This window comes from Vanacampus margaritifer, chromosome 6, assembly GCF_051991255.1.
Source record: "Vanacampus margaritifer isolate UIUO_Vmar chromosome 6, RoL_Vmar_1.0, whole genome shotgun sequence".
Classification (NCBI taxonomy): Eukaryota; Metazoa; Chordata; class Actinopteri; order Syngnathiformes; family Syngnathidae; genus Vanacampus; species Vanacampus margaritifer.
In genome coordinates this window covers 12,859,320-12,873,428 of record NC_135437.1, presented here as the reverse complement: position 1 = coordinate 12,873,428, position 14,109 = coordinate 12,859,320, and the positions used below count along the sequence as shown (strand labels likewise).

The 14,109-nt window shown below is 39.5% G+C and overlaps 1 protein-coding gene across 2 annotated transcripts in view; it reads left to right on the top strand.

Annotated features, from left to right (window-relative positions):
- The first annotated feature begins 5,401 nt into the window (after positions 1-5,401).
- Positions 5,402-14,109, top strand: part of sema3e (sema domain, immunoglobulin domain (Ig), short basic domain, secreted, (semaphorin) 3E) — a 29,346-nt gene continuing 20,638 nt past the window's right edge. For both annotated transcript variants that reach the window (XM_077568923.1, XM_077568922.1), the window contains exon 1: positions 5,402-6,152. In XM_077568923.1, the coding sequence (XP_077425049.1) occupies positions 6,014-6,152 (139 nt within the window). In that variant the 5' untranslated portion in view covers positions 5,402-6,013. The remainder of the gene's footprint in view (positions 6,153-14,109) is intronic.

The window sequence follows — 14,109 nt, the reverse complement described above, 5'->3', positions numbered from 1 at the left end:
TACTCAAGTAAGATATATAAATCTAAATCTAAATATAAATATAAATATAAATATAAATATAAATATAAATATTACGCTGCACATTGATGACGACGTGTCTCGCACCATTCAATGGCCTCCAAAAATAATTACGTCATGTTTTGGAACGGGGATACTTTTTTTTAGAACCGCGAAGGAGTAGGTACCAGAAAAAGCGAGTAGAGTAGAGCCGGGTGGGTTTGTTGGTGGAGACGGGGCTTTTGTCGAGTAGAGTAGAGTAGGTGGAAACCAGGCTTAAGCAATGTGTCCGCAGAAATGCTCCCACAAAGTCAGTTAAGCGAAGCGCTTACGTGAAAATACGGTAACTCTAATTAATGTATGAATCGGGTGGCGAGTAACGACTCTAGTGTAGCCCAATATAGCAGAGTAAGACTAGCGTTTCTTCTTCACACATCTACTCAAGTAAAAGTAAAGTGGTAAAACTACTCTTGGAAGTAATTTTTTTTCCCAAAAGTTACTTAAAACAATGTAACAGGGAAAATGTAACTCGTTACTACCGATCTCTGGGTGGAAGCAATAATGATAGTGGTTTTATCGAATGTGCTTTGGCACAATTGCTTGTTTTGGTAAATGCTCGCTATTGCCGTGTCTGTTGTATATAGGTGCCCCTCTCTCTCTCTCTCTGTCTCTCTCTCTCTCTCTCCCTCAGGTACCACTTCCTCATTTGTTTGGTTGTTTCATTCATACGTTATTGCATATACTATATATTTACATCCACCAATGAACCTTGCATACACTTTACACATTTACTTGTTCACATCCCATACTCCTTTTAATTGGTTAACGTTGCTTATTATTTACAATAAATCATTTAATTAGCCTGTTTCATTGTCTGTGTCCCCTAATTTTTGCCACATAATATGACAGTGTTGTGTTCAATTTAAAAAAAGGCAGATTTCAGACGGAAGACAATTAACAAGTAATAGACAAAAGAAAAGATCCTCATTATTTCAGTCATAGTTTAGGATGTTCTCCTGCGCCTTGAGATTTTTCTCAACAAAGGCCGTGCAACACTGCTGTACATACTTGTCTCCACACATTCCGTATGTTCAAAATGACCCATGTCGGAATTCATAAAGTACATGTCACATGGAATTGGTTCAACCTGTCAAGTGTGCCAATTTATATTGTCTCGCTCCACAATTTTAAACTCTCCTGACAGTGAAATACAGTATGAGCTCTTTGAGAGAATTTTAGCAGCACATATGCAGTAAGTAGGTTAACCACATATGGTTTTAGCGTTGACAGCCCATTACAATGCTGAAATGGGGGATGGGAGCGCGAAAGACTGGCGACGGGTGAGGGAGTGGCAAAGTGTGGATGTCCATCGCTAGTGCTAAATGCTATCTTTGTTGACAGTTCAACAGCGCTAAATTATCCAACTTTTTTTTGTCTGCCGGCTGTGTGCCGTTTACCTCGCGTCGGTGACACACTGTAACACTGGAAATATACCATTTGAAAGCTCATCTTGCGTTGTCTGATCAGCGAGTCGTCACCGCAGTGGATAGGAGGACCACATTTCCCATGATCCTTAGATGCAAAAGCAGGAAGTATTTCCGGTCAATGCCTCTTGCCTGCTATCTATTCGATGTGGATGTGAATGACAACACTAACATGAATTTGGAAGTAAATAGGAAGGAATTTAACAGTAAAATTCCATGTTAAAAGGCTTATTGTATGAATCGCTATGACAACTGTGTGATTGATACACACAACATGGCAAACAACGTGACACCAGGATGGGAACTGCGTAATATCGGGACAAAACAATGAGGTTGGTAAAATCCACTGGGATGCGGCACGCGGGACTCAAGGCTCAAAAACAGGACTATCCCGGTCAACCGGGACATCTGGTCGCCCTAACTGAGTGAGGCACAAGGAAATGCAAGAAACAAAGACTTGGTTAGAAGCTAAAGACGTTTAACACTCGATCGTGCAGTCGGTCGCTCAGTCCAGTTAGCACGGTCGCCGTGGCGACAAAGGTGCTATAGATTTCCAAGCTGTTGTTTTAAAGGTACTATTATGACATGTTGCTTTAAAATCCTGGTTGTGTTTCTAGTCATGGACGAAGCTCACAGCCCATGTGATGGCCACCTGTGTAAACGCTTGTAGTATCTATTAGCTGTGAAGTGCAGATGCCACAGACCAGATTCATTTTTAGCTTTTGCAAGTCGTGTAGGCATAAAACACGCCTATGTTCCGTTCTCAATCTAGCTTTAAGATCTTCTTTTGTGCGCTCTCATTGTGGTGCATTGCCTTAAAAGTATAATAGGTGCATCCATGGGGAGTGTCTCTGTGTATGTCTTTGTAGGAGGCTTCTGTATATTGACACAGCATTAACTTGAATGGAAATATTTTCACTGTGTTCGGACAGCATGAATAGAACACCCCGGGCATTTGGACGCAGCCTATCCAAACAAACACCAGACCAGCACTCAATCAAAGCACCTTTTCACACTCACTAAAGCCTTTTAAAACCCAAAAGGTGACGGGGCCTTTGGACAAGGACCCTCTGGAATTCATAAGTGTTAAAATTATGAGGCATCACACACTTGTGGTGCAAATGCCTCAGATTGCATATTGCTGGTCAGTAATCTCTCCTCCCACCTTGGTTGATTAATCAAATGTATTGGTTCATTGGAGTGTAAAGGATGTTTGTTTTCAGCACCTTTTTTAAAATTTGTTTCTTGTTTTTTTCAGCACATGGGTTACAAAAATACATTCCATTTTGCTGAATTTTCCAACCAAATTAGGGACCATATCCTTTATAAATATACTTCTTTATGAGTATACTTGTAGTGAGTTTCATTGCCCCTATAGGAAACAGAGAATCACAAAAAGAACATTGCCCATTTATACTGTGCAATGCAGAAACCGTGATGATGTAACTGTGCGGGCGTGTTCTTTCAAGCAACAGATTGTTTTGCCGAGGTGCCTTGTCTCACTTGACAGGAGACTAAATACACACACTAATGACACAACAAGACACACCTGGGTCAAGACACAAGTGGCTGAGGGCACTGATTGGTTGACACGAGGAAGGGCAGGATTACATTCAACAAGACCAAGGGAGACACATAACCAAAAACAGAACCCAAACATGACACTTTTAATGCCCACGTGAATTGCAGGCAGACAATAATTTGTCCTTTAATATTTGTTAAAATTTAAGACCGAGAGAAAAATTTGACAATTTACTCTTATGCCTATTTTGTTGGGGGGACGGGCCCGGGGAGGGAGATATTTAAGCGTCATTATGTTGGTCCAATGTCGTATTACTGTGAAAATAATAATAAAATAAATAAAATAAAAAAAGTAAAATCAGAAAAACAAAAACAGACTACTTTAATACCAAAGGATTATTTTTCCAATATACTTCCACATAGTTTTTAGATATCGCTAAAGAAAAACCATTAAAATAAATAAATAAATAAAAATCTGATTTTTGTCAAAAGAAAAACTAGGCCACATTTGCCAGCCCTCTTTTCCTCTGTTGTTGCTGTGGAATATCTGTGCTACATTGGAGTCATCAAGCACTCCAAGTCTGACACAAATCAAGCTGAGGGGAGGGAAGTGGAAACTGAGCAAGAGGGGATTAGGAAGCAAAATGTGGGGGACCTGACTGTTGCCATCTATGGTAGAATGCAGACTTATTAGATCTATTAGACTGGTAGGAAGGAGTAAATGGATACTGCACCCACCGGCCATGTACATTAGCCTTTTTAAATGGCTATTAATCTGGACCTGGGGCTTAAGCAAAGGGTGGAAAAAAAATCCCACAGTGCACCTTTCATCAGGTTGTAAGGTTAATGCACACGCTCAACAAAAAATGCCTCGGCTCCAGACGGGCGATAGTGTGTCAGTCAGCCACATTCCCCTGACATTGAGCAGTTGTCTTGCCCAGACCAGCAGACGAGAGCCTATAATTGCAACAAGGCAGCGGCATATTCCAGTTTGTGTATGGTGCGAGCCCACAAAGTCCTTCTGTTCTCTGGGGAACAGGTGCAACGTGGGAGTTGAAAACACCAGATCCCCCACATTGGTGTGAGGGGCCGGACGGACTGCAGCTGCTGCAGCTAATGCAGTCAATTGCAATTTCATGATCGTGACTGTGTCTCAATTTATACTGCGCTTGTAACTTAAAACGAATACATTGTACAGTATATCCCTGTGTTTTAAGCAGCGAATGCACTCATTGAAGACATTGCTTTGGCAGAGCCATAACCAAAGTCTGGAAAATGTTTCATTATCCAAAAGGAGTTTAGGGAGTTTCACTTCTTTCCAAATCCCTTAGATACTTGCACGTGAGTGATTAGCATGACTTCATGTTGGTGTCACCACAAAGATATGAGAAAGAGATGTCAAGAGAAAACAGATGTCTTAGGCGGGATGCCGTGGCTCTCCTAACTGGATGCCTGAATCTCCACCCTCACCCCCGAGGTTGTTGACAGTTTTGTTTTCCTCGCCAATGGCATGTAGGATGCATTTGTGTTTACATTTTCTGGGACAAAGTTAATGTTGTGTTGAATGAGAGTTTTCTTGCTACGTATCGGTACCGAGAGAAAATGTGTTGTAAATATAATTTTGAGGAAAATTGTAAATCAGAGAATTTCTGAAGTCCGAATCTTTTGACGTCAAACCCAAATGTTTTTGAATCAACAGCATATAAACAATATAATTGTTCCAAATTATTTGGATGGCAGCTAGGAATTAATCTATCAACACACCCTTGTGTGAGTACAAAAAAAGCACCAAATAACTGGAAAGTCGTCAATCCAACAATAGTATAGAGTAACTGCCCGAAAATTAAAAAAATGTATAATTATTGTTAAAAAAAAAAAAACGCTCTGCTGTTGTAACATTTTCATAAAACAAATGACTACTGTTACTACTTTAAAAGTCAAAGCGATAAGAGTGATAAAAAGAGTAACAAAACTTTACTGTTGCGTTTTTTTAAAAATGTCTTGAGATTGGAAGAGAGAGAGAAAAAACAAGCATGGGTTCCTTGCCACAAGACCATCTTCCACGTGAAATTCAACTGACTACAACTGGCTGTCTCTGTGGCGCAACAAGGAGGTGGTGAAAGTGTACGGATTTCTAAAAGGACATCTCAATGGGTCAAACAGCTTCACTGAAACCAGTTGCCTCCGATCAATAAGGAGCTCTTCAGACAGTTGACACAAGGTAGCAGGCAGATTTTCCAGCCTTGAGACAGCGAAGCAGTCATTATGGCACGTGGCCAGATCGGTAGTGGTGGTAGCAATCATCATTACTGACTCACTTTTGAGGTGAGGTTTAGGTATCCTCCCTTCCTGTTTGAGCAGAGCTTTACAAATTCCCAGCTTCACTTTCCTGCCTTGTAAAGAGCGAGCGCACGCCAGGCGTGAGGCTCCCTGCTCCTCCCCTCTCCCGCTCAGGCGTTCCTGCAGGGCTCCCATCCAGAGATCGACTGACTCCAGAGGACTCAAGTGGAATAGACGCACTAGAGTGCTTCCTGCCTGCTGGGAAAGACTCAATGCCATGCAATTTTATTGATCACCTGTGTGGGATTCTCTCATTTCTTTCTTTCCCTTCTCCCTTTGGAACGGGAAAGAGCGCATCCGACTCAACATCCAGACAAATAAACAGAAGGACCAACATATGGAGAGCAGTGGGCACTGCAGCGCGAAGGCAATAACTGGACCTCTCTTCTCCCTGGTTACTAAGAGCAAGTGAGAAAATAATAGTCAGCGCTGTCCACCAAGCTTGTGGGTGGATGCAGCCAGCAGACTGCAGACTGCAATTTACGGAGCAAGGAGACAGTGAGGAAGCAGCGCAAGCTGTGATGATGATCCTTAAATGGACCGTTACCTTCAGGAAGACCCGTTGTGCTTAGTTTTTGCCAAGATTATTTATTAATATATTTTTTTTAGGGGGGGAAAAAGTATTTCCACTGATGCTCGGGTTTAGCATCCCTTGCAGGCTTTCTTTGTAGATGAATGTGGAGCTTGTTCCTAAGAGGATGGAGGACTGCTTGAGGACCAGCTTTTTGGCATTGATAATATTGTATTTGGTTCCAAGCACAGTTGACTCAGCCAGCAGCGTTTATCCCAGAATACGGCTCTCACACAAAGGTAAGAAATGTGCAGTGTGTTGTGAAGTAAGTCATTGTTTTTAAAAAGCTTCTCATCATGTCTTGGTGTCAAAATTAGTTTGAGGAATGTTCCATCCTTCCATTTTCTTCCATTTATCCAGGGTCGGGTCGCAGGGACAAGTATAAAGACCGAAAATAAAATTAAAGAATGTTAAACAGTGGAACCCTGAATACGTACATGTGGTGCGGCATTCACAAATTCACCTATTCACAATTTTTTGGGTGGGGAGGGGTCCTTTTTTTTATGGTGAAAAATATTGTCTATTGTGGGAGTCACCAACGTGATGCCCGAGGGCCACATGAGTAGCCTGCAGGTCCGAAATAATTCACCAATGATGTGATTTCTAGGAAATCTAGAAATTATCATTTGAAAATGTGGACAATGGCAGAGATTTATAGAAATAAAGTGCTGCATATTGATATATTTATGTTTCCTAATTATTGTGAGAAACCATTAACATGAATGTTTTCAAGTAAATAAATGTTGCTGGCATGTAGCCAAAACCTTGCACATCCAAAACAGCCAGTTTTCAGGAGACCAGCAAAATGGAATATTTGTTCAACCATTAACATTACATCATTAAAGAGAGCAAGTCATTTTCAACACTTAAGTCAATAATTTGTGAAAATAGCACCCACACACGTGGACTGACCAACAGAATTGATTTTTGGATATACAATACTGAGATCTCCCAGATGAAAAAAAAAAAAAAAAAAGAATTGATTTTTGGAAAGCATTTGTTTTTACTCAACTGTGACTTGTGAGGTTTCAGCCCAACACCAGCAATATCAACAATATACAGTAATTACTAAAGGCAATTTGAAACAAAATTCTAAGTGTGTATAAAACTGGTAGCCAAGAAGTAGCTCTCAGTTTTAAAAAGGCTGATGACCCCAGCTCTAATCAATTTATTGTATTGTCACATCTCTAAATGAGATAATGAACTGTGACTTGCTGCTGTAAACACATTCAAAACAAAAACTAGATGTCCACTCAACCAAACTTCTGTGGCCAAACTTCACACTTACTCACTCTACTCCCAATCCCTGACTTGCTCCTTCAATCACAAATCTAACAACCGCCTTGTTAGATTTGTTATTGATAGTCAGTAGGAGGGGATACGCTAAATAAGATGGCTGTGCCTATGTCTGCTTTCGCTCACGATATATTCACTGAATTAGGACTTCTGGTGGCACTTGTAGCTCGTGTCGAACCCAATGTTCGACCGCTGCTTACCTTCCACAGCTGATGCCTGAGTGACCGAGTTCCCTTAATTCGGGCTCCTGTCGCTTGTCTCCCTCTGCTTTGCTCTCGCTAACTTCTTCCGCTAGTCCTCGTTAGCCGCTTCAGTAAGTTTTTGCTCACCAGGCTGCTTGCTCGCTCAGAAATAATAATTGGTAGTAATAAGTGGTAGGATTGCAAAATTTGGTATCTCTGAGGCACCATAGTGTGCGTGCGCTAATCTTTGCATTCTATTGTTTTACCACTAGATGCCACTAAATCCTACACACTGCTACTTTAAGAATTGTAAAGACGGCGGCGTATGAAGCAGATTACTTTCCTACCAGTTCACTGGCACTTGACACCATTAATTCCAGTGTTTTGCTGTGCAGTCAAATGCTATTTTACACGGGATTGCACCGCAACGATAATTCTTCAGTATAATCATCAGTGACATGTACATACAGGTACTGTACATTGTGTATGTGCGTGCATGCGTAGCTGTAAACTTTGTTAACGTACTGTATTATTAGAAGATCCGGCAATGTTTTAAAATGTTTTCAAGTGTTTGTTGCACTATTAAAGTGTGCGGGGATCATAATTTGTGGGATATTTATGGATTCATTTATTTAGTATCAATTACTCGCAGAAAATTACTATTTATGTTCAGGCTTGGTCACCATCCTCCATGAATTGTCGTGATCTTCTGTATACTTTGCTGAAGAAGTATTTTATACCGTCACCAACAACTACTCATCTCGTAAAGTGTTTTAACACAGACTTTTCCATTTTTTTGACTATTTTGAACAGGGATGAGGGCTCTCAGATTAATTTGCACCATTCTAGATAATTGTGTATAATACTTTAACATACAAAAATATTTGTGGGTACCAATGTTGCCAATTTAGTGCAGATGTGGCGTCAAGCTTACATTTATTAAGCACTTTACGTTTCATGAAATATTGTTGTTGTTTTTTTTTACTTTTTACCTTACAGGGTTCCAAGTACAGATAAAAACTTCTAGAGAAGTGGGGCATTAAAAGGGTGGGGAATTCCTGCAATAAATCTTGGGCTACATCAAAGCCTGCAGACAGCGCCTGGTAAAATTTCAGAGCAAGCCAAATGGAAAAAAAATAAAAAATACTTTTACTGATCCTCTCACAAAGTTGAACTTTTTGACTTTCCCCACTGCACATCCCCAATTGCTCCAGGAAGTTGGCCTGTCGAGTAACCCAGAATTTCATTGCTGACAGAAGCAAGTTGTAGGGACAATATAGTAAAATAGTCAACCGCAGTGAGTCACACGCATAAAAATATGGTATCCTTTAACCGTAAAATGAAACCCTTGGTTGTCATCATGGCATGGTCCTTGTAAGATTTATGCCCACACCAACGTGCAGTCATTATGTAGTATAGCCGTTTTCATCCCTTAATCACATGAAGAAGCAGCTCCTTGTTTGTTTTGTACAGCCACGGAGGCTGAGAATCCACAATGTGGTTGTCTTTAATTCTATATTGGCACAGCAATGGAGGAGATATTTAGCAATGGAAATGAAGAAAGGTGTGCATGGATACTTTGTAGGCTAACAATGACGGTGCTGATGATAAGGGTTTAATATTTGCAAAGTAAACACTGTCATTTTCTCACACATTTCTTTCATCTCTATAGCAACAGAGTGGTAATTCCACATAAGCCTGTTAGTCATGGTTGGATATAGGTGTGGAATTTGAACGGTCAATAACTTATAAACACAGGGCTGTTGGACCTTTTATAAAAAAAAAATTGGGGGTCAGCAGTTACATCTGTGAAGCAGTACGATGTTTATTCATCTGTGCGGCGTAATTTGCCTCAGCTTTAGCGTAAGGGCAAGGGGTAAGAGGTGATGAACATTTATAATCTACTGACACCTTAATTAAAAGTGATAATTTTTTCTTATGTGTTAAAAGTAGTTAATGAGCTTTTGCAGAGGCTGGAAATTTCCTCTAGCAACATCACAAAACAATACTCACCAGAGTTATTGTTTGGTGCAAAATAGCCTCAGCTAGGTAAGCAAGTATAGATCAATTTAATGCAATGTATTTATTTTTGTAAGGAGGTATTGAACTGTAATGTTGAAATTAGACAGTTAAAGAAATGTAGCAAAAACTTTAGCAAGAAAAAAAGAAAGCATGGTTAAACTGTTTGAAAAATTTACACAAAATATTTTTTAAAGTATTGATTGTATTACAAGTATTAACTGGTTTATTCTGAATCCAAGTCGGAAACTAACAAGTTGCAAGATGAGTACAGGAGGTCCTCTGTTAAAACAGAGTTCCTTTCCTCCTGAGGTGACTTAAGCCAAATATGCAAGTTGGAATGCACCACACATTTGACGGTAAAAAGGTAGCAAAGTAAAAATTACAGTAAATATTTGTATGTAAAACACTTCTATGTCATTAATAGAAACCAAACAAATTGAAAACAGAAAGTACGACACTAATCGAGCATGCTTTCTAGTGCGAACATTTTTGATACCGGAACTAATACCAATTTTTCAAACAACTTTTTTTTGTTCGATACCAAGTTTATATTAGCAATTTTATTACCAAGTTTAAATGATCAATTTTGACAAAAGTAAATTTACATTCAACATTGCTTCGCGTTCTCGAGTTTTATTGGACAGCTTGGTAGTTTTCCATTCCTGGCTGATGGTGTCCTCAGAGTGGAAAATGCACGTTCGGAGGGTGTGGATAATGCTTGCATATAGAGATATCTTGCTGTCAAGTTTAATAGCATTGGCAGAATATGCCTCACATTCCACAAACCAACTCACTGGATTCACTTATTGGTAGGTAGATGGCAGACTTCTGTGTAAAGTTATATCTCATCCTGAACCTTCTCTGTAATGTTGACGAGTTGTTCTCGTCTTATTTCCAGTTCTCATCAGGGCAGAGAGCTTTGGCTTCTTCTGGAAACTAAAGAAAACACAGTCAGAGCAAGTTAATTTTGGTCTAAAAATGAAATAGGAAAATAGGGCCATTATATCTTTGTATATTTTCAAGCTGTACATTTTTCATCAGCGAAGGTATTTGTTGCAGTAACATCAAGTTTATCAAACGTACAAACGAAGGACTTCACTGAATGTAAAGTTCTGTCTGTTGAAATCCCAGACATGGCACCACGAAGCACAGTCTAATAGTGTTTTTGAATTGTAAAGGAGCCCAAGCTCTAGTGATGACATATAGCCTACTTCTTCTTCAAATGCAGGTTACCGTAGCTATGCATGGTATATGAAAGTGCGTTTGATCTACGGTGCCAAAAATGTCTTCCAGTGAAACTCAAAAAGGAAAATAGACTCATGCAAGACTCTGCTCATAATAAAAGACTGATGATCAAGGTCAGTTCTACTTGCATGCTTTTTAAAAAACAACCCAAATAAAGAAGAGCCTGTAAGCAAATCTGTACGTGCTTGACTCTACCAATTTGCAGTTTCTATCTTTGCCATCTTCTGGCTAGCAAAAACAATGGGAAAATGCCGCATTTTAATCATATTTAGGAGGGAAAAACACAAAAAGCTTCTCATCGGCTAAAACACTAGCATTTGCATAGTATGAGAATTAATTCAAGAGCCGGCACGATATATTGTCGTCATATGACCAAAATATAATGTATTGTGTCAGTAATCCAGTCGTTGTGTAGAACTCCACTGCAATCTTTTTTTTCTAATGGATCCCTTGCTCAATGTTGCGGTCTGTAAGTGGATGCCTACTGTATATTTTCCCCAACTTGAAAAGTCCCACTCATGCGCACAGGAAACATTTTTCACAAGCTGGTGGCTTGGATGCGGTTCAGGGAGCGCGCTGAGATGAATTCAAAGGTTCTCCCTCAGCATACAGAAAAATATTACAATAACATCTGCTATCATAACAGTGTGGAAGTAGTCGAGTCCACCTCATGTAAATGATGGACAGGACTGTGGAGGAAATATTTGTACTTGAGACTTAGAGTGATTCACAGGAGAGGTCATCTACGTTTAAAAAAAAAAAAAAGGAGGGGGCTTACACCACCTATCTTCCGCAAAAAATGCAGTCCTTTCATCCCTTCCAAAGAGACTCCATAACTTAAGCTGCCAGTGAATAAACAAACAAATAGTATTTTGGCCTTCAGGTGCCTCTATAGTCATTTTTACAAGTGAGTGGAATATTAAAGAGGATGATTATAACTCAACGACTGTCATTCTGCATCCAAAATGAGTGAACCATTTTGTGGCCAACTATTAACCCATTCACTGCCATTGACGGCTTTATACGTCCAAAATTCATTTGAATTATTTCTAATTGTTTCCCCCTTTTTTTAAATGTTGAAAATAGCTAGAAAATTTGTGATTAATCGTGAGTTAACTATTGAAGTCATGTGATTAATAACAATAAAAAAAAAAAATGTAATCGCCTAATGCCCCGAATTAAAAAAAGAAAAGATTATAAAAAATTAGGGGCGTCGGACAATTTAAATTTTTAATTGTAATTAATCGCATGACTTCAATAGTTAACTCACGATTAATCCCAAATTTCATATCTATTCTAAATGTACAATAAAAAAAATAACAAAAGTGGGAAAAAATGTGAAACTAATAGAAATAGTTACTTTGAATTTTTGACGTCTATAGCCGTCAATGGCAGTGAATGAGTTAACAATTTGGCTTTCACATCAGCACTTGTGCTGTCCGATCTAGCCTATGAATATGAGCAGTCTGTTTTTAAGAGAAGTGAAATGTCTTCTAATCTAAGACAATTATAACAGTCCAGTTAGAACTGATTCTACGCCCAAAGAATATTTGTAATATGCTGTATTGTATAAGCACAAAATCACTGTATGTTTAACCCGCTTGGATCAATAGGAATCCTCAAGTTTCTGCTGGCTTCTGCACATGAATTCCTCAGGGCAGATCTGCATATCTGTCTTGGATGACCTTGCGAGCAAGCAAATATTTGCATGCCTTGATGTTCATATCCTCACCTTTCTTTCTCTTGTGTTTGATCCAGATTCATTTGAGGTGAAGTTTCTACTCCAATCATACAGCGTATTAACTTAAGTGAACTTCCAAGATTCCATGCGGTATTTAGAGCAGAAGCTGACCCTAATGTTTGGCGATGCAGCATCCAACTCTCCTCAAAAGCCTTATCTTATTCTACTCCTTAACTCCCGTTTTGTGTAAATTAATTATCTTGCAGAAGATACATTATGTTGCTCTAGTTTGGACTCCTCTGTATTAGATGAGCATTTGCAGGAATTGCAGCGCTTCTTTTTTTTTTTCAAAAACAGTCATAAATTGTGATGCTAATGAAACGTTTCACAGGCAGCATGTGTCAGGTTACGGCAGGCTGCGAGTTAGGTGGTCGGGCTTGGGCTGCGGTCAATGCAATGCAGCAATTTACACACTGTCGATGACCTAATTAGATATGCTGCTGAAGGTTTGGTAGCTTTATTTCAATCCAGAAGTGTCTTTGAATACACTGAGCGAATTGCATTGTACTGTAAAGCAGGAATGGCCAACTGGATGAGCTTAAAGACCCAAAAAAAAAAAAAGCCCAAAGGGCCACACAGTAAGTGGATGTCCAAGCTACCATGGCAACAGCAACTTACAATGTCCTGCCGCAATATTAACCTTATACAGATATTCCACTGAAATGTGACTCTAACAGGACTTATTTGCACTCCTGCTCAAAGAAATGTGCTGGCTAGTCACAAATGGTTTGAGCAAGGTCCCATACCTCAAGCACAGTTTATTTTTCAAGTTAAACGCTGCATGCCATGTCATCAAGCAGCTTAAACAACGATGCATACTTGGTGAAAATAAGCTGACATTAGTGATTATTCATGTAGTAATTATAGTGTAATAAAAACCTACCTGCCTCTTTGAGCTGTAATTTCAGACACTTCATAAATTTTGTAGCTTTGCAAATGACAGGGCATCCCCTTTGCCCCAAGAAGGGGAAAACCAGTGTGTCGTTCTTCAAATAAATTGGAGATGGGATGTTTTTTGGGATAAGATAAAGTGAACTGAGAAGTCCAATTAACTTGAATGGTACATGATCAGTTTTCAGACTTGGTGGTAAAATAGAAGTGTGATGTTGATTGGGCGAATCCCTTTGTAGGTGACAAAGGAAAAATGATATCTACAGCGCACACCTCCCGTGGCTTTCATTTCTCTACCTCATTTTGTCTGTGTATATCTCTGAACAGTTGCCCTCCCACTGTGTACGTGTGTTCATTAATCAGGTGTCAACGGGGGAGGCAGCTGGTGAAGATCCAATGCTCTGTATGACCTTTTCCCCTTGAAAAAAACAAGAGGACTATGGTGTGAAGGCAGAGATTATTTGAGCTTTCACAGACATAGAAATAGAGTACATCAATGTAACTTGTACAACGGCTGGTACCCTCAAGTGGTTTTAAACCAGTAGTTCTTAAAGTTGTTGGAGGTACTGAACCTCACCTGTTTCCTATGCGCATCACTGAACCCTTTACTGAAAAATAAAATAGAACTCCCATCACTCAACTGAATGCTATATTAATAAAGCACTTTTCAACAACCACCACTGTATTCTCAAGGTGGAACCCAAGATGCAGCAGATACAATGAAAACTGCAGAGGCCCCAGAATTGAACCCTGTGGAACACCACACGTTCCTTTATACATACAAATTCATATTGCACATGTCTGTCTGACCACTTTCTT